The following is a 19,849-nucleotide window of genomic DNA, read 5'->3' on the forward strand; positions in this document are numbered from 1 at the left end:
AGAACCGCAGCTGAAACTGTGAGGTCTCAGTCCAGCTCAAACTCAAGCCCAAATCCTATTTAACAGATGAGTAAATTGAGTCTCAGGCAGCCAAAGGCAACCAGCAAGTCAAAAGCATAGAGCGGGTTCCACGCGGAGCTCTCAGAACCTGAAACGGAGCTAACAGCCGTGGCCGCAAGGGTAAAATGGGTCTGATTCATTCTCTCCGGGCATAGGATGCCCGCTCGCAAAACCCAGCACTAGGGATCAGACCTAGAAACTCAGATACGACCAAGACGAAGAGACTGTGCGGGCGGCCACGTAAACCCGAGAATAAAACACCAGCTGTTCCCCGCCCCCCACAGCTTCTCGCGGCCTTCAGCTCTGAGAGTCCCGCCTCTTCGCTAGGCCAAGCGAAGTGGGCGGGGCGGGGGCGGGGCCTAGCCACGAACTGCAGGCAGCCTTGCCAATCATACTTTCGCTACCTCCGATTGGCCCCGGCCTCTCCGCCTTATCTTTCCATCTCACGGCCCTTCCCGCTTGCGTCACAAGTATAGTCCAGCTCTCGTGCGCCTCCGCGCTGAAAGATAGTTCCTGCCCACGCACTCCCGCCGTTGGTCGACAGATCCCCGGCGCTCCCGTTACAGGCGCCGGGCTCCGCGGGTCCGCAGCCGCGTCTAGCGTGCGCGTATGGGCGGCCGGCGGCGGCCCGGCGAGCAGGCGGTGGCGGAGGGATCCGCGAGAAGCGACGGGGCGGGGCTCTAGGGGAGGGGCCTGGCGTGGACGGGGCGGGGCAAGGGGCAAGGGGCGGAACATGTCTCCCGCCGCAGGAAGATGAGGCAGCGGCCGCGGGCGTAGCGGGCCGGACCGAGCCCAGCGACGCGGCAGGAGGGCACCGCGGACTCCTCGCACGCCGTCTCCGTCAACTCCAGGGCCGCGCGCAGGGCCCGTGGGGCGGACACGCGGGGAGCCGGGCCACGCGCCGCCGCCCACGCGCGCCCCTCGGGGCCGCGACGCCTCTTTGTCCGGGGGGGCCGTTCATGCCACCGCCCCCCGCGCGTTGCGGGCCGGGCCGCACCGAGCAGGTGAGCGCGCTGGGACCCTCCGCTGTTCGGTGCCCGGCGGACCGGGCCCCTCCGCGCGGCGCCGGGACGCCGGGATCCGGGGACGCCGAGCGGGGGCGGGCTGGGCTGGGGGCGGCGCGGCCGGAGTCATTGTTCTCCAACTTTGCGCGCCGGAGGGGGCCGACGACGTGGAGAGCGCGCTCGGGCCCGCGCGCCCCCGCCGGCCGGCACTTCGGGAAAGTTTGCGGAGCTGGGCGGGGGTGACGCGGAGCCGCCCAACTTTGCGGCGGGGCAGTGGCGCGGGGGCCGCGGGCGCCCCCTTCCCCGGGGGCCCGGCCGGCGGCGGAGTTTGGAGGGGAGCGAGCGAGGGAGAAGGAGCGTCCTTTTGTCTGCGGGGAAGGTGCGCCGCGCGCCTGCGGGCTCGGGCCGGGGCCGGGCTGGGGGACACATCTGCTCTGCTCTCCGCGGGCGCGGGCGGCGGGTGCGCCCCGAGCTTCAAAGGGCTCCTGGGCCGCGCCGCGCCGCCCGCACCGGCTGCGGGGGGTGGGGTGGAGATTGGTTTCCCGGGCCCCCTTCCCCCCCCAGCCCCGAGGACGACGGTCCTTCCCCTCTGTTCCCAAAGTGGCTTCGAGCCCCCAAAAGTCCTCGTGACACTCTGGAAGTATCTTAGCTCCCCCAGAGAAGCATGTTTCAGCCCCCCCTCAGGTTTGCTTTTAAATCGGTTTCAACCACCCCACGAAGAAGTGCGGTTTCGTACTCCTCAAAAAAAAAGTCAGTTTCACACGCCCTCCAAAAAAGAAAAAGCTTCGCGGGGGAGGGGGTGCGCCGGGGCATCCGTTTCACACCCGTCTCCAGTTGGCAAACAAAGCGGGGGTTTCTCCGCTTCTGAAGTCGGGTCTCCCTCGACCTCGGAACCCTAGCTTCCCTCGTGGCCCCCACGGTTTCTGCTTGCCGCCCCCGCCCCCCTGGGGGCCCGGGAGGAGGCCCTGGAGGGGCTTCCCTGTGTGACTGTGGGACGGGGACCTGCTCTCCTCTCTCTTCTAGGTGTGGGATGGTGCCTGGCAGGTGGATTCCCCCTCATTCTAGAATGGAGCCCCTAGGGACCTTGTGGGGTGGGGGAGACTCGGGTCTTGGGACCCCCTTCCCCCAGGGCAAGAGATATTTTCAAAGTTGCTTAAAAATAATTGCCGGATACATCGTGACAATAAAACAACCTAGGGTGGTGTTTCTCTTTTCAGAGTTTTTCGTGGTGGGAAGCTTTGTGGGTCGGTCCCTGCGCGGGGCACCCCCTCTGCCAGTGTAGTCGTGGGACAGGAAGGGGGCTTCGCAGTCTCACTTGTGGATTTATTTTGCTTTGAATTTGGGGGTGACCAGGCCTTCAACGTGTTCTGACAGCTGTTGGAGGGGGTCACCAAGTTTCCCTTGGGGCGGGGCCGGGTCGCCCCTCCTTCTTCGCGGGGGCGGGGCCGGGGCTGGTGGGAAGCGTGCGGGTGGGAGGAAATAGGAGAGGTGGCGGGGAAAGGGGCGGGTTCTGACCGATCTGGGAAGGGACCACTCCGCCCCGCATTCAATGTAACATTTGCAACTTGATTCCTTGGTGGTCACTGAGGGAGTTCAGAGGATCTGCTTGTGCTGCCCGAACCCCGTTGTTCAAACCCCCATGGCCCTGGGGAGGAGTCTCTAGGGGCCCGAATCCCGGAATCCTGGCTGCAAAGGACCCAGACCCTGGAAGCATTTAGAGGGGCTCTTAAACAGCCTCCCCATCTGTCCACCTCGGCCGTCCTCACTCATGCCTTTTCTCTCTTTCCACCTCCCCTATGCCTGCACTCGTGGTGGCCACCACGCAGGGCTGTCTCTAGGCCTAAGGACCTGACCCCGGCCCCTCGTTGCCACTGGAGAATGAACCAGTCGCAAAGGATGGCGCCTGTAGGCACGGACAAGGAGCTCAGTGACCTCCTGGACTTTAGCATGGTGAGCGACCCTACCCACCCTTCCTCTCCACCCAGCTCTCCACGGCCCCAGGACCATGGGAAGAAGCCACTACCAAAAACACCTCCAGTATCTGGACCTCAAACTTATTTGGGTCAAAGGACCCCAGGTGGGGCTGGGGAGATTTGGGGAGCTGCCAATGGATGGGTTGACACCCCTACAACACGGTGCAGCTTCAGGGCACCTGCCACCCAACTGTATGCTTTGGCACAGAGTGGGTCCAGCCCACTCCTTTACAGCTGGGGAAACTAAGGCCCAGAGTAAGGGCGGGGCTGCCCAGGGCCCTCAGTTCCTCCTTGTGGAGGCTCAGCCCTGAGACCCCAGCTTGCATTGGGCATGCAGTGATCTTGACAGTGATCTTGCTTCTGACCTATAGGATGGTGTGATCAGGGTTAGTCACAGCACTGTCGGTGTAGAAAATGGGAGTGCCCATTGCTTCAGTGCCCCGTGTGGGGGCCTTCCGTGAGTGGTTAGAGGACACACACAGTGGACGTGTAATTGTTCATTTATTTACTCACATGAGAGCCAGTGCGCAGTGTCACCAGGAGCTGGGGTCATAAGTGACCAGAGACCTTGAGAGCAATGCACAGGAATCTGGGGGGATGGGAGTGTGGGGTGTGGCAGAGGATGTCCCTACACTTCCCAGGCGGTGTGCTCCACCAGCCACAGCCTTTTCCCTGGCCAGGTGGATGGAGCTTCAGAGAGGGTGCTGGCTTCCAGAGGTCACATAGCTCAGACAGGCCTTGGGGTGGGGGCTGGAAGCTAGAGTTTCCCTTGGAGGAGTGGGGGCCTTGGTTTGCCCATCTGTAAAGTGGGCTGCCTGTGACAGAAGTAAACCTGGGGACTGTGTGTGGACTTCCTAAATCCTGCCCCTCTCCCTGCCCCACTGAGCACCATTTTGGTTTGATTCTTTCGGTCTGAATTTGATCATCTGCCGGTACAAGGCCTAGGCCACTAAGGTCTGTCAAAAACAAAAGTCCCTAAGCTGAAGCCACCCTGCGGAAAAACAGCCCCCCGGACAGAGCGGCCGCGGCTCCGGAAGGGCCAGGCTGGTATTTTTAAGCCCCGTTTTATTTTTTCCTCCGCGGGTGAGTAACCAGGGGTGCTACTCAGTTGTTTTTTTGTTAAACTGACAAGTCACAGACTATTGGGCTGGAACAGACCAGCTTAGGGGTCAGGGGAGGGGGTGGCCCCTTCCCCCTGCCACTCGACAGCCCTAACCACTTGCCCACCTCCCCTTTCTGTCTGGAGGGTTCAGACTGCCCCCTCCCCCACCAGCTCAGAGCCAGCAACCCACTTCTTGGATAAGGAGACTGAGGTGGAGTGGGAAAGGTGCCCAGTGTCTATCCTCCGGGGAAACCCAGAACTGGATCTTTTTCACCATCATGGGGGGAGAGGCCCAGAGACAGCCCCGGTTGCGGCTCACAGCTCTGCCTCCCACCTGCCCCGTAGAAGTTGACTTAGTTTGTTTTCTTAAAACAACCTAATTTCGACTAAAACAAAAGATTTCAAAGGGAAGCATATCTTTGGGGCAGGTCCATGTGAAGGAAATGAGGTAACTGTCACTTAAACACCAGAGAAGAAAGCTGCCCCCAGCTGTTAGGATCCATGTCCTCCTGGTCAGGGGCTTCCTGTTAGATGGGTGGTCCTGAGTACATGTGGGCTCTGAGCGCTGTCCCCTAGGTGGGCCTGAGGTTGTCCCCAGCCTGATGATGGTCTGGAACGACTGGGGGCTGGGGAGGGTGCTGTGGGCAGGTGCTGGCACGGTGGTTCGACTGTACTCCTCTGAGCCCTGTGCATGCCCACGTGCGCTTGGGTTTCACAACAGCCCACGCGTCCTGAGCCCTGAGTCCCATTTCACCGAAGGAAACACTGAGGCTCTGAGCAGTGCAGGGGCCTGTCTGGGCTGATCACAAGACTTGAAGCGCCTACAGGACACGGCCCAGTGCCCCCTGTGGCAAGTGCCACGTCAGCGGCCCCCCAGCACCCTGGAGGATGAAACAGAAATGGAATTGAGCCCCTGCTCCTCCAGGGAGGCTTGACTGATGACCCCCCAGACCTGCCCCTCCCCCAGCGCAGGCCTAGGGTCCCCAGCGGGAAAGGGGCCCACCTTGAGGACAAGGCCCTGGGTCCAGTGAACACCGCACTGCCCCCAGAGGGGACACAAACCCCAAGAACCCACATCCACCCTGGGTGCTCACCTGCCATGAGCCTCTGCACTCACCCTGCCAGCTTAGCCTGTGGCCTCAGTTTCCCGTTCTGTAGAATGGGGTGTGCAGGCAGAGACCCCCTTCCTGGTCCTTCCCCAGGCTCGTGATGCTACCCCCAACAGTCACACCCACAGACCCCACACCCTCACCACCTGGTTGGCCAGGGAGGGTTTGGGGGGCCACAAGCCGCTCCCCAATTAAGTCCTAATCCCTGATTCAGGCCAGTCTGAGTCACTTGGGGCCCAAAAAGAACCTCTGAACTCAGACCCTTGGGGCAGGGCAAGACTGTTTTGTTTTTTTCTGTGGCACAAGGGTTTGTTGATGTTGGGTTTTCCCAGTTAATGCTGCTAAGCTGTTTAATCTTGAGGGACTTAACACTGTGTGTTTGGGTGAGTGAGTGGGGAGGCTGGTGGGGGTTGGGGGGTGATGTTCCCACACTGGGTGCCCCCACCCTCAGGAGAACTGCCTAGTCACTGGCAGGGAGGGGTACAACCTCGGAGCATAGCCTAGAATGTGGGGCTCCTCCCCGTCCCAGCAGTGGAGCCTGGGTGTCTTTCCCTCACCCTACCACTCGTGGGGTCAGACACAAGGAGAGGTGGGAGCCAGGCTGGTCAGGGAAGGTCAGGGTCAGAGGCTGGAATAACAATGCCTGGGGATCCACGTGAGGTATAAATGATCACTTTTATTTAAAGCTGGAACTTAAAAGTGTATCCCTTCTAAGAGTAGGGATTATATCAAGTGCTCCATAGGTTAATTCATTTCTGGAAAGCGGTATACAAGAGTTTTCGAATCCCATTGGTGACCGTGATCTGGGAGGTGCTCCCTGGGGGTGGGGGTCCCAGTGGGACAGGACCCCGGCAGAGCTGTGATCCCCACTTACCCTCTCCCTCCCTCCCTGCAGATGTTCCCGCTGCCTGTGGCCAACGGTAAGAGCCGGCCGGCCTCCCTGGCCGGGACCCAGTTCGGAAGCTCAGGTAGGAGGACCCCACTGCCTCCTGGCTTTGTGTTTGAGGGAGGAGATCGCCGCTTGGAGGGTGGGCCAGGCAGCCTGGGACCGCCACTGTGGGGGGCTGGTGGACCAGGCACCAAGGGAGGAGGTGTTCGGGGGCAGTGCTCAGGCCCACCAGGTGGTGTGGGGATGAGGGGCCTGGGGCAGTGTTTCCAGGCTCTCAGGTAGGCGTGGGATGGGGCGACAGTGAGCCTGAGGGAAGCTGGAGAACCAACCATTGTCATGGTCTTGTGATCTGCCATGGGGCTAGGGGAGGGAGTCCAGTGGTTAGCGCAGAGTTGCTGTCCGGATTAAAGTGGGCACTTGGGCCTCCAAGGTCTCCCTGGCCCCAGTGGGTTCTGGGTCTCCGGTCCCTCCCCAGCGGGTAACCCGAGGCCAGAAGGGGTGTGGAGTGGAACCCCAGCTCTCCGTATCCTGCCCAGCTCCTGGCCGTTCTTGGTCAAGTGTGTATTTGGCACTTTCTGTATACGAGACCAGGCTCTGGGGTGAGCGACTGGCCTGGTGTGCTCTAGATCTGGGGGTTTGAGTGTGCACACGGGATTGTCCCTGCCACTCCTGGATGAGCTGGTCACCCCTGTGGCACCAAGTACAGAGGGTGGACAGGGAGGACAGACAGGCTGCAAGTAGCTTACAGCAGGGGTTAGGCAGCAGAGTGCTGGGGGAAAGCTACTCTGTAGCCGGGCAGAAGGGCCGTCTCCAGGGAGATGTCTGAACTGAGGCTTGTGAATGCCGAGCCCCCGGGGCAGGACAGTTCCCTGGGGTGCTGGAGGAGCAGAGGGAGGAAGGGTGGGCAAGTCGTGGAGGGCATGGTGGGCTCAGGGGAGGACTCAGGCTTTTCCCCTAGGGAGGTAGGAGCCCTGGAGGGCTGTGGGCAGAGAGACGGTTGAGGAGGAGGGCTGGGGGTCGTCTCCTTGGCGCTCTATGTGGACTTCAGTCTCTTTCTATGGCCCTGGGATGGAGGCTGTGTCCTTTCATGTCTCTGGGGTCACAATAGAAGTTTCTGTCTTCTCCAGATTCCACTGAGGTGGCTGAGGGGAGCCAGCTGGAGGTGGAGGGGTTTCAAGGCTGGTTTGTGCTCACTTACCCCCACCCCCTAAAGGTGGGGGTGGTATTGTCTGCTGCTGCCTGGCACTGGCCTTCCTCTCCGCCGGAGGAAGTGGCCTCAGAGCTGGCTGGCGTCCTCCTGAAGTGTGGAAATCCCCACTGGCCACCCTGCCCCCCAAACAACCCTCAGGAGCTGGGGGTGCTGCTGCTTTTCTGCTTCAAGCAGAAGGCCAGGCCCTGGGAGGCTTCCTGGAGGAGGTGGCGCTGTCCTTCCTCCTCAGGAAGGTGAGGTGGCTCCCTCACCTTCCCCCAGGCCTCTTCCTGACTCTCTTCCCTTTTCCAGGGTTCACTTGGGGCCAGGAGCCCCCAAGGAAAGTCCTCCAAGACACCCGACACCTGGCCCAGCCTGGGGACCCCCCTGTGGGTTTTTCAGAGTGATTTTCCGTGGTTCCTGCAGGCCCATTTCACTTACAGCCCCACCTGACCATGTTGGATGGGAAGGGTCTGGTCTTGACCCCTTGTATGTCCGGGCTAAGCTTTCTTGCCCACAAGAGTGTGGTGTGGCTGGACCAGCCCCAGAGGTCCCCAGTTTGTTTCAACCCATTAGTGCTGCCAGGAGTGAGGGAGGGGACACAGGGCGGGGAGCCCTAAGACCTGAACTCAGGGGCCCCCTCCTTGCTGTCCTATCAGACACAGGGCAGGCTGTGTCACCTGACCCAGGTAACATGCCTGCATGCCTCAGTTTCCTCATCTATAAGACGAGTCTCCCTGTCAGCTGATTCGATGAGTCCTTGGGCATGAAAGTGCTTTAAGACCTGAGGCATGGGGCTGTCTCCATGTCTGCCTTGAGCTCACGGTGAAGGGGGGGTCCTGCTCCAGGCACGAGAGCCCCAGGAACAGAGACTGGCCCCTTTGAGGGGCTCTCCCCTGCTCCTTCCCTGGTGGAGTTGGAGACCCCAGGAAGAGGCCAGGGATGAATGTTGGTGGTCAAACTGCAGGACAGGCCTTGGGGAAGCCCCCTGCTTTCTGAGCCTGGGTCACCGCCCTCCAGACAGGCAGGGTGACCTTAAGGGGATGAGAGCTCCAGGGGGTCCTGCCAGCCTGGTTCTCCCCTCCCGCTCTGTACATCCTGGCTCAGTGTTTGCTTAGAATTCATTCAAGTCCACTTGTATTTTCCTAGACCTGCTCCGAAAAAGCATTTTGCACCAGAAGAGCAGCTGCCCAGGCTATGGGGAGGGGTCTCCAGCGAAGGGGTCTCTGGGCGTGTGGGCTGAGCAGCCACCCTGCAGTCTGTGCTCTCTCTGTCTAGACTGTCGGCAGCATTGAAGACACGCTGACCTGACGCAGAGACTTACTGGTGTTAGATCAGAAGGCTGTAGAATAAGAATAGTTTTTCCACCCCATCCCTTGTGGGAAACCCCGAGGCACAGCTGTCTCAGTGGCAGCACCTCCTGTGCCAAAAACTATAGGGTCAAGGGCCCCCTAACCAGAAACATCAGGAGGCGCTGGCTGACCCCAGAGGAAGGGCTTCTCTGTTGTCATGTCTCTGCAGCTCTCCTGGTTTGTGTTTCTAAATGTTCATAACACAGTCTTGATACAAACCTCACAGGCAGGCAAGGCGGTGTCCACCCTGGGTCAGCACGGATGTGCGGTTACAGCCTCAGCCTAAGCTCCAGACCAGAACCGCTGGCTGTGGACCTGTGTCCATGGTGAGGATGTCCTTCTGGCATCCCAGGGTCGGCTCTTCCCCACCTCTTCCAAATCTGCCTCTGTAGTGGGCATTAACTTGTTAATGAGCAATCGCTCATTTCCAAAAGCATTATCTTTCCAAAAGCATATTGGTCAGATGGGTTATTTTTTTATGAATTTCTGATCACTGTCTTGAGCCCTCCTCCCTTTTTACTTGGATTTAGTCAGCTTTTTATTTTGAAATCACAGTATATTCACAGGAAGTTGTAAAGAAATGTGCAGGGCAGCCCCAAGCCCCTCCCTAGCCTACCCCTTCCCAGCCTCCTCTCATATGACACGGAATCAGGAGACTGACCATGGTACAAGCCACAGAGTTTATTCAGTATTTTAGTTTATTCTTGAGTCTTACGTGCACCATTTGTGTGTCTGTAGCTCCGTGCAGTTGTATCCCACGTGTAGCACCATGAAGCCACCCCCACAGTCTCTTCAGGACTGTTCCATTGCCCTACGACCTCCCACCTGCAGCCACTCCCCCCTCCCCCCGACCTCACCCTGGCAACCCTTGATTTCCTCTTCTCCATCTTCCCAACTTCGCTGTGTTGAGGATGTTGCATACATGGAACCACACAGCACGGAGCCTTCTGGGGTCAGCTTTTTCCACTGATCACACTTCCTTGGAGACCCATCCAAGTTGTTGGATCAACAGTTTGTTCCTTTTTATGGCTGCCTGATGAATTTTTGAATAGTAACACTTACCAGCAACTTATATCAGCATTTCTCAAGCACTGTACTCCAGGAACCAACCCTAGATCATTCATTCTGAGTCCTCAGTCCTCCCGGGGTGGTGAGACAGGTGCAGTCATCTCCCCCATTATACTTAGGATAAAGCTGAAACTTTAGTAACCATTCCAGCTAACCACCCAATGCTGTATTCTCTTTGTAGTGTCCTGTGCCCCTGCCCTATACGGGTCTTACTGATTTGCAAGAGCTTTTTATAGGAAGGGTATTAGTCTTTTGTGATCTGTGTTGCAGCCTTTTTCATAAGTTTTCATTTATAACTGTTAATGATGTAGATTTTCAATTCCTCTCGGTGGTTTATAGGTTTCATTTTTATGTTGTCAAGTCTTTCCACTTGTTCTAGCCTTGGTGCCATTTCTGAGAAATTTTTAAGAATTAGATGACAGTCCATTCTGCAGGGCAGATGTGACGGTCATGAATGTACCTGTTCCTCATTCCATCAGACTGAGGAATATACAGGAAAAGATGCTGGAGGGCAGAAAAGGATGCCTTTACAGCTTTTGTGAGAGCCAAGAAATGAAAAATAAGTGGGAGGTAGAGAACCTCAGTGATGGAGGGATCAAGATTGAACTTAAATAGCAGTTCCTGGCCAATGGCACACATGGCCAACCTAACCTGCTAACCTGTGGGACTGCTCAGAACAGACACTCTTGGGCCCTGGACCCAGAAATACTGATGAAAAGCCTGGAATGAGGCCTGAAAGGCACCTTCAGTTAGAAGAACTATCCTTCAAAGGCCATGCCCTGTAAATAGGGATCACATTTCTTATAAAAATTGATCACATACCAGGCATAATAAAAGGAGGTAACCAAAAAAAGTGACCAAAAATATAATTCCTCATATTCCTTGAGACGAATGCAGTAAAACTACAAATAAAAGACCAAAAAATGCAGAAATAAACAAAAAGCCTAACTACTTGGAAATAACAAAATTCCTTTTTGTCTGCCTCTTGAGTTAAAGAGGAAAGTAAAACACAGCCAGGCTAGACAGAAATCAGCAATAATGTAAACATAAGAAACAGGTGCAGCCAAAGCTGCACTTGAAGAGGAATCATAGTCTTTGACAGTCTTCAGATACAATGGAAAGAAGTGGAGTAAGCATTTAATTTAGGAAGTTCTAGAACAGAATAAGGAGAAGGCCATGGCACCCCACTCCAGTACTCTTGCCTGGAAAATCCCATGGACAGAGGAGCCTGGTGAGCTGCAGTCCATGGGGTCTCTAAGAATCGGACACGACTGAGCAACTTCACTTTCACTTTTCACTTTCATGCATTGGAGAAGGAAATGGCAACCCACTCCAGTGTTCTTGCCTGGAGAATCCCAGGGACCGGGGAGCCTGGTGGGCTGCCTTCTATGGGGTCGCACAGAGTTGGACATGACTAAAGGGACTTAGCAGCAGCAGCAGAACAGAATAAACTCAAGAAAATCTTTCTTGGTGGTTTGATATGCCTCAGAGCATTTCCTAAATTGCCATTTAGCCATGAATTTTTGCTTTATATTTTTACTTTCCTATAAAAATATAAATATTTTACTTCTGTACTACCCAGTGTTAGTTACTATAGCTTTGTGGTGTTTTTTATAGTCTTACATTAATTTTTGTTTTCCAGGTCTCCCACCCACATATTTTGAGATATGCTGATTCTCTTTTGATCTTTAGAATAATTATGTCTCCTCCTGTCTCACATCCCTTCAAAAAAAAAAACCTTTCAGGATTTTGATTTTATGTTAAATTCATAGATAAGTTTAGGAAGAACTGTTTGTCTTTATGGTGTTGCATTTTTACATTGTAAGAACCTGGTGTCTTCTCCCTGAAGTTTCAACCCTTAATATTAAGTTTTTAAGATCAGCTTTGAAAACTGAAATTATAAGGCACTTAATCACTTTATAGTTTTTGTTTTTTTCTTAATTTGGTCACATAATTCTGCAGTGAGGGTTGTTTCTAGATGTTTTAGGACTTTGTATACTGGGGTCGGAGAGCTGACTTACTGGAAAAGGCCCTGATGCTGGGAAATAGTGAGGGCAGGAGGAGAAGGGGATGACAGGATGAGATGGTTGGATGGCATCACCGACTCAATGGATATGAGTTTGAGCAAACTCTGGGAGATAGTGAATGACTGGGAATCCTGGCTTGCTTTAGTTCATGGGGTCACAAAGAGTCAAACATGACTTGGAATTGAACAACTGTTGTTTGGAGATCTTTTTCATCATATTTTCTACCTGGTTGCCTCCTGACATCCCCTAATTAGGTTCTTTGCTTGGCTTGGTTTTCCAAGTACACCACCTGCAGGCACCCAGCTTCCTCCATCCTGGTGAGGATGCCATGTGCCTTTTCCCATCAGCCAGTGTTTCTGGAACCACACAGGCGTGTGCTGTTGTGCTGTTTGGCTGTTGTCAGCAGGACCGGGCCTGATTCTGGCTGTTGATTCGAGATAGATCTCTCTGACTGTGTTTATCACGTTCTGGGCGTTTCCTTCTGATCCTATACAACTATCCACATGAGTGATTGACATCATCGTGGTGTGTTGGGCATCTCAGGACGGCCCCTGCTGTCCTCCTTCCCCATCTCCTGACTCTGTCCATAAATTAATGGTTTTTCCTACCCCAAAGCACCCTGAATTTCGCGTTTGGTCTATATCCTTGTTTAACTGCCAGACCAGATCTGCCAGCCTCAGGTTTGCATTTTGCATGTCATGTGGGGTTCAGCCTTTTTTTTTTTTAATGTTTATTTATTTGGCTGCATTACAGGTCTTAGTTGTAGCACATGGGATCTTTCGTTGTGGCACGTGGGCTTAGTAGTTGGGGCACATAGGCTCTCTAGTTGAGGTGCATGAGCTCAGTAGTTGTGGCACGTGGGCCTAGTTGCCCTGAAGCATACGGGGTCTTTGTTCCCTGACCAGGGATTAAGCCCACCTTCCCTTTGGTGGCAGAGTCTTGCCAAATTGGAAGGCATAGTCTTGACCACTGGACCACCAAGGAAGTCTCCTTGTATCTGTTTATTGATTTTTCTTCCAAGGAGTCTACTTCATTGTGGAATTGATGTTTATCAGTTGACTGCTTTTCTCGGCCCTCTTTCTGTGTTGTTTTATTTTACTTTCTCACTTTCTTTATTTTTTGGCCATGCCATGTCGCTTGTGGGATCTTAGTTCCCCAACCAGGGATCGACCCCAGGTCCTTGGCAATGAAAGCTTGGAGTCCTAACCAGACCATCAGGGAATTCCCCACTACTTCTGTGTTAAGTCGTCCTTTTTTGTTAAGTTTTTTTTTGAATTGAAGTCTCATTTGTTTACCTCTGTTCTCTTGAGGGTTATAAATTTCCCTCCGAGGACTGCTTTGGCCATATCTTGTTGGTTTCAATAATGTGTGTTTTCATTATTTTTAAATGTAGATTCTTGATAATATTTAAAAAAAATTTTCCCTTTTGGTCAAGTTCTTTCAGAGATTTCCAGTTTTCTAGGTTGGGGAGTGGAGGGTTTGTTCCTCGACTGGCTCATTTCTGGGTCAGCGACGCAATGAGTAACCATGGCTTGGGCTGTTGCCACTTTTGGGGAGGTGCAGGGTCTCCCTGCTTTCCTGAAATGGTGAAATGGCCCCCTGTCATTCTTCCTGAGAATGGGCACTTGGACCCAGAGCTGTGAGATCTTCATCTCCTGCTCATCGCAGTCAGGCTTTTCATTTGTCCAGTGTCAAGGACACAGGACAGTGGGGTATTCTCTGTGGGTCCTGCCCACTGTCAGCAAAAACCCACCTTCCATTCCAGCGAGAGTTTGCGCCTTGAATTCAGACTTGTGTATAAATGTTTTGGCCTCTCCTTTTCACTGGTGTTATTTGGTATGTCTGTGTACATCTGATCATCTTCCCGAGTCACTTGTTCCAGAGCGCTTTTCAGGTTTCAGAAAAGTCGAGTCTGCGTCCCTCTCACTTTTCACACACTGATGGTAGTTTTTCTTCCTTGCATCCGGGTCTGGTATACTTTGTTGGGTTGAGTTTGGCAGCCTGTGCTGGTTTGCAACTCCGCTGGTGGGGGTCCTCCTGGATCAGGCTGTTTCCTCTCCAGAAGTGAAATCACATCTTCGTGCTCTGCGGGAAAGTGACCTTCCCCTGGCCTCCTGTTTGGTTTGAATATATTGCCACTTTTTAAAAACGTCATTTCTCTTTTCAAGTCCTGTCCTGTGTGTTTGTATCCAGCTGGGAAACGTGTTCTTGTTATATTAATTCTGCCACTTAGGAGACCTCAGTCTCCTCATCTTTGAAGTGGGGATGATGGCACCTGCTCAAGGGTTCCTTGGGAGAAACCATGGGGGGTCCCCCAGGCAGTGCAGCGCCTGTGCACCTGGTGCCCACTCTTGGTGGGATAGTGTCTTAAATTCTGTTTAACATGTGGGTCAAAGGTGCTCGCTCATCACTTCCTCCTGACTGGAGTGGCCTGTGCTGGGATTACCCTCCTGCTGGGAGTGCTTCCTTCTGGATGTTCTACAGGGAGGGGCTGCAGCTGATGTCACCTTGCTCCTGCTTTTCTGGTGAGCGGCACCTGGGCACCTGCCTCCTGTGAGCGGCAGTGGGTTGGGGATGGGATTGGTGCTGGTACTCCCCAGGGAGGCCGCTATATCCCTCCGTGAGCTTCAGTCCTATGGATTGTGTTATTGCATGGGGATGCGAGTACGTGGTGTCCAAGAGGTGTGCGCATTCCTCCAGCTCCTCACTTTTCCCTTTGAGCAGCTAGGTTGTTTTTGACTCAGTGTTTTTGAGTTTGGGTGATTTTTTGCTTGTTCTCCCTGGACGCCTGGGGTCTCAGAATGCCCCCTTCCCTGGTGTTTGGGGGCATCCCCAGAGCCTGCCCTTGTGTTTGATCACCTCTTCTGCATTGTCACTTCCGCCTCCCCACCTCTGATGCTGCTTTTGCGAATTTGCTGCAAAATTATTAGTTTCTCCTGTTTCCTCTCTCCCAGAAGCCTTATCTTCCATCCATTCCAGGGAACCCACAAGCTCTGCAGTTTCCTTGGGAACGCACATGCGACAGTGGTAGTCTTAGGTACCCTTCTGTTTCCTGGGATCGATCCTAAATCCGTGAACATGGCTGTCTTCCGTATTCTGGTTTTGTTTTGCCCTGTGCCTGTTTTTGCAGGGAATTCCTGACTGGGGTTCTGAGCTTAGGTTTGGTGGTGGGGTGGAGTTGAGACCCTCCCACCGGTCCGTGATAGACTGGAACAGAAGGGGGTCTTTCTGCCGTCGCTTTGTCAGGAATCCGAAATTCATAGGAGGGGCTGGGCAACTTCTGCACCTGAGGGACTCTGTTTCTCTGCATTACCATCTGTTTGTGGGACCCCCTCCTCCACCTGAGGGCCAGCTCCTTCCAGTGGGGAAGCCCCTGGGGTTAGGGGTTTCCTCTCCAGGGGTTCATGAGAGGTTGGGTTGGAGTGAAGCCTTGGTTTGGAAATGGTGGGGTGTTACTTCCACTGACTTTCTCTTTAGCCTCAAATCTCCTTGCTTGGGGGCAGTGCAGGAGCCTGTTAGGTGCTGTTAATTTTTTCTCAGGTGTGATCATGGTGTGTGTTGTGGTTTATATCGTTATTATTTAGTTTTTATTTGGGTGGTTCACATGTCCAATGCAGCAGTCGCTAGCCACTTACGCCCATCTGAGTGTGTGTTAATCAGCCCCTGGTGGCGGTGGGAGCTCTTCCTCAGTCCTGGAGGCCGCATTGCAGGGAAGTAGTCACCACATGTGACCGCAGGAGGATGGCACAGCAGATGACATTTTGATGGGTTCAGTAGCTATCGGATCAACGGAGAGGGCCACAGGTGTCTGTGGAGGTTGTTTGGGGGCTAGCCCTGTGCAGGCATCGCTGGGGACAGAGGGGGCTGGCATGGCGACCTCCCTATTGGGAGACAAAGGGTCATCAGGTGTGGGGACCACCCAGGCAGACCTTGGGTGGAGTCGAGATCTGCTCACCTGCTGGGGGTCAGGTAGGAGTGAGCTGGGAGAGAACTGTGGTCAGGGAGGAGTCTGGTCTCTACCCTGAGGGCAGTGGGGAGCCCTGGGAGAGGCTGGAGGGAGGGAGGAGAGCTAGCCTGCCCAGGGTAGTGGGTGCACAGGGAACCTGGGGGGACCCTGGTGCAGGGTGGTGGCTTGACCCAGGGGGCACACCCTGGCTGAGCCAGAGTCGGATTGCAGAGCAAGTGTTGGAGTGAGGTGGGGAGAGGATAGCTCCTTGGATTTAGCCTGGGACCCGAGGCCTGGGGCTGCAGGATAGAACTCCCAACAGCAACCATGGCTGTACAGCTGCAGGTTTGAGGTGGGGGCACTGTAGGGCCCTGCTCAGGTGCCGTGACCATCTTCCTCACACTCCAGGTACCAGAGTCCGCTGGTCTGGCTGCTTTATACAGGGGGACTGGCTCTAGGAATCTCCATGCTCGGGTCAGCTGACCTTTCTGATAAAGAGCCAGACAGTATGTGCAACTAATCTACAATGGCAAACACCGTTGTAGACAGTGCGGGAACAAATGCCCGTGACCTTGTACTAATAAAGCTTTATTGACAAAAGGAGGCAAGGGCTGGACTTGGTCCAAGGTCCCAGTCCTCAGACTTGCTGTGGAGGAATCACCCGGTACCGAGGCCCCTCGGAGGAGCCCTCCCCCCATGTCACCTGGCCAAGGGGGCAGCCAGCTGGGGTGAGGGCTGGGCAAGTCCCTCTGTGCCGCACCTAACCCCCCTAGCCTTCTGCTCGGTCCATCTCTCGTCTCTTGCTGGGGTAGTGGGCCAGGACTGAGCAGAGAGGTGATTTTTCTGGGTACGGCCCCACCACCACTTCATCTCCAGCTTTATTAAAATAAAAGAGTGTGATTGTTTAAAAAAAAAAAATACACTCAGACTGTGAAGTCTTATTCTATTAGTACATATTAATTGGAACATGAACAAGGGATGTGTTATGAATATTCATGATGGGTTATTAAAATGTGTAATTAACCAGTAGTGGGGGGAATAACTTAATGGGAGTAGTGGGGGAGGGGTCATCCCTATTTTTGTCGTTTGTAGGAGAGGGGAGGCTGGGGCTGGGGGAGGAGATTTTCACCCGAAAGGGAAGAGCAGGACCTGATCACCTCTGCCTGAATCTTGTGGGGCCTGTGTTGGCTGGGTCCCTGGGTGTCAGGCCCCAGGAGCGCCCCTCAGCCCTGCCAGGCCTTGGGGTGCAGGGAGGCTTGGCTGTGGCCTTGGACCTGGCCTCCTGCTCTTGCTCGAAGTTCCTGGGGCCTGTTGCGAATGCCCACGGGAATGGGGGACCTAGAACAGAATGAGTTCATCTAGGAGAGGGCTGTGCCAGAGAGCAAGGGGACGACAGGTAAGTGGGTGTGGAGGGAAACAGGCTCAAGTGCTGGCCCTGTGCCCGAGGTCACCCCCCACCACCAGCTGCTCTCGTTCCCGTAGTCCCAGTGAAGGCCCAGAGCCTTGGGGAACAGACACCCCAAATCTGGTGGCAAATGCTGGATGGATTCATGGAGACCATGGGAGCTCCCTGTATGACCCCCTGCTCACCATGGCAGGTTGCAGCCCCCCATCATAATCACACTGGAAATTTTTGATTAGAAAACAAAATCTTAAGTGATCTATATGAATATTCATCAGACCAGAAGATTAATATGCACAATTATGCAAATTAGACAGCAATTAAACACCAATTCTCCAGGGGAGATGATTAACACAAAGGCACCAAAATAGGAGGCTGCAGTTTGAAGTAAGTTTCTGGTACAGATGAGCAAAGGAAGGCTGGGTGAAGGTTCCAGCTAGGGTGTTCTGGAGGTCCACCATGCAGGGTCAGGGCGGGGGGAGGGGTTGTCCCTTGGCACAGCCTGCAGTGCTGGGCACGGCCCTCCTCCCATCTCTCGCCCAGCCTAGCTTGGGGAGCTTTGACTCAGTGTCAGATGTGGACACCTCCAGTCCTGCAAAGTGGGATGTGTTCATGACCCCACTTACTGAGGAGAGAAACTGAGACACAGGTGGGAGGGGCCCCAGGACTGCTCGTTTTTGCTCTTCCAGGCCCTGAGCCCTGTGGCCCCCGATGGGCAGTGTTGGAGACAACCCAGCCCTCCCCCATGAAAAGCACGAGCACGTGCTGTCTGCCCCTGAACGAGGTGGGGAGAGTCCTGGGCTGTGCCTGGCGAGTGTTCAGGGAGATAAGGGCCCCACCCTGCTCACCCCTCCATCCACGGTCCTTGTCCCCAGTCCCAATTGTGGTTAACCCCTGCCACACCTTGGGCTGGGTGAGCGGGGTAAGCTCCCGTCTTCCAGATTGGATTCCACTTTCCCAGGTGCCAGCCTATGTGCTTGGCGGGGAGTCAGTGGTGTCTGCTGCTGCTCCTCCGTTCACCAAAGGCATGGCCCCACCTTTTGAGTTGACAGCTACGGGAAAGGGGAGATGAGAGCTCATCCCTTGTTTCCTGCCCCCACCACCTAAGAGGCCCAGAGACCGGTCAAGGGTTCCATCTTTCCTGGCAGGATGGGGGCCAGTCCCGGATGGGTGGAATTGGTCTTCTTGGTACCCGCATATCCAGGGTGCTTGTCACTGGTGGTGGTGTCACTGTGGGCAGAGTGGGGTGGGTGCATCTGTATAGGCTCCAGGGTGGGTCAGAACGGCCTGGAAAGCATCCCAGGTTGAGTAAGGGCCACCCCACCCCTCACCTCTGGCCAGGGGTGGGGGCTGGTATGGAGTGGGCAGGTGAGGCCCCTGACCCTGCCTTCCTGCCCTACAGGTCTCGAGGACCGGCCAAGTTCGGGTTCATGGGGCACCAGTGAGCAAGACAGTTCCTCCTTCGACCCCGGCCGGGTGAGGAGTCGCTAGAGGCCGAGACCCTTGGTTTCCCTCCCTGGGGTCGTGTTGCATGGGGAGATGGGCCCAGAGCAGTGAGGCTGGAGCCAGCCTGGTCTGCAGGGACTCTGGGCTCTGCATTTCAGGGTCGTGTCCTGACCCAGGTGCCTCCCAAGCCTCTCTCCCACCCCTGAAGTGGGGGTGCCTCCCTCACCCCTGCTGTCTCCCTGCAGACCTATAGTGACGGTGCCCACTTCGGTGAGTCCCACAGCAGCCTCCCTTCTTCCACATTCCTGGGCCCTGGGCTTGGAGGTGAGTGTCTACATGTGTGGCACCTGTGCCCCCTGCACTTCCCTGCACACCCACTTGGTCTGGGAGGTTGGCAGTGTACTTGAGTGCCAAGGCTTCCAGAATATCCATCCAGAGAGAGGACATGGGTGGGGACCCTCCAAGTGCACCTGGGAAGTGAAGTCCTGACCACTTCAGGACCCGGCTGAGGCCCGTCCGCCCTCCCTGGAGCACCCACGTCCTGACTGTGGGGATCAGGATTTGGACGAGGGTCCCCCACCTTGAGTCCTGGCTTCCTGATCCTCCGGATAGGGTTGTCACAGAGCCTTCCAAGAATTGGCAGTGATTACTTTGCAGCTCCCCAGACCCGAAGGCCCACCCCCATCTTGCTCACCAAGAAGGGACCTGGCCCCCAGGACCCTTGTCCCCATGAACCCTGGTCTCCCTGTTCTGAGGGAAGCATTGGGGCTGATGGTGGAGTTGGTGTCTCTGGTGGTTGAGAGGGGCTGGGGGGTGGGTGGTGGTTCCCAGGCCAAGGGTCATGGCAGGATTGGCGGTCACTAGGAAGGTGGGTGAACTGGGGGGTCCTCAGCCAACCAGCCAGGGTGGGGGGGCTTTGGGGTCAAGCCCTGTGTGGCTGAATACACTTAAATAGCCAGATGGATGAGTGTGGCCTGGGTGCAGCCCTGGGAAGAGGGTTGGGGAGAGCAGCGTCCAGCACCTGCTGTATCCAGCAGGCATCTGTGTGCATCTCCCAGCCTGGGAGGTGGGGCCTGACCCGGGGCCTGGGGTCACCTCTGCACCTGCCACGACAGAGGATCCCCCTCAGGGTTCCTTTCTCAGCCTCTTCCAACATGGGCAGTTCCCACGGCCTAGCCTGGTCAGCAGGGCCCAGAGCCCAGTTGTGTCCGCGCCCGCCACACGCTCCTGTGGCCAAGGAGCTCAGGGCAGCAGGGAGCCCAGGGAACTAGTGGCGATGTGG

The 19,849-nt window shown here is 55.5% G+C and overlaps 1 protein-coding gene across 11 annotated transcripts in view; it reads left to right on the top strand.

Annotated features, from left to right (window-relative positions):
* Window positions 1-779: 779 nt before the first annotated feature.
* The window catches only part of TCF3 (transcription factor 3), a 33,017-nt gene continuing 13,947 nt past the window's right edge, over window positions 780-19,849 (top strand). For 6 of the 11 annotated variants that reach the window (XM_025292732.3, XM_044948561.2, XM_025292724.3 and 3 more), the window contains exons 1-5: window positions 780-1,064; window positions 2,891-3,014; window positions 6,144-6,216; window positions 18,524-18,597; window positions 18,813-18,891. In XM_025292732.3, coding sequence (XP_025148517.1) covers window positions 2,943-3,014; window positions 6,144-6,216; window positions 18,524-18,597; window positions 18,813-18,891 — 298 coding nt within the window. In that variant the 5' untranslated portion in view covers window positions 780-1,064; window positions 2,891-2,942. The remainder of the gene's footprint in view (window positions 1,065-2,890; window positions 3,015-6,143; window positions 6,217-18,523; window positions 18,598-18,812; window positions 18,892-19,849) is intronic. The other 5 variants (XM_025292723.3, XM_025292725.3, XM_025292726.3 and 2 more) reach the window with 1 other exon arrangement.

Source organism: Bubalus bubalis, chromosome 9, assembly GCF_019923935.1.
Source record: "Bubalus bubalis isolate 160015118507 breed Murrah chromosome 9, NDDB_SH_1, whole genome shotgun sequence".
NCBI lineage: Eukaryota > Metazoa > Chordata > Mammalia > Artiodactyla > Bovidae > Bubalus > Bubalus bubalis.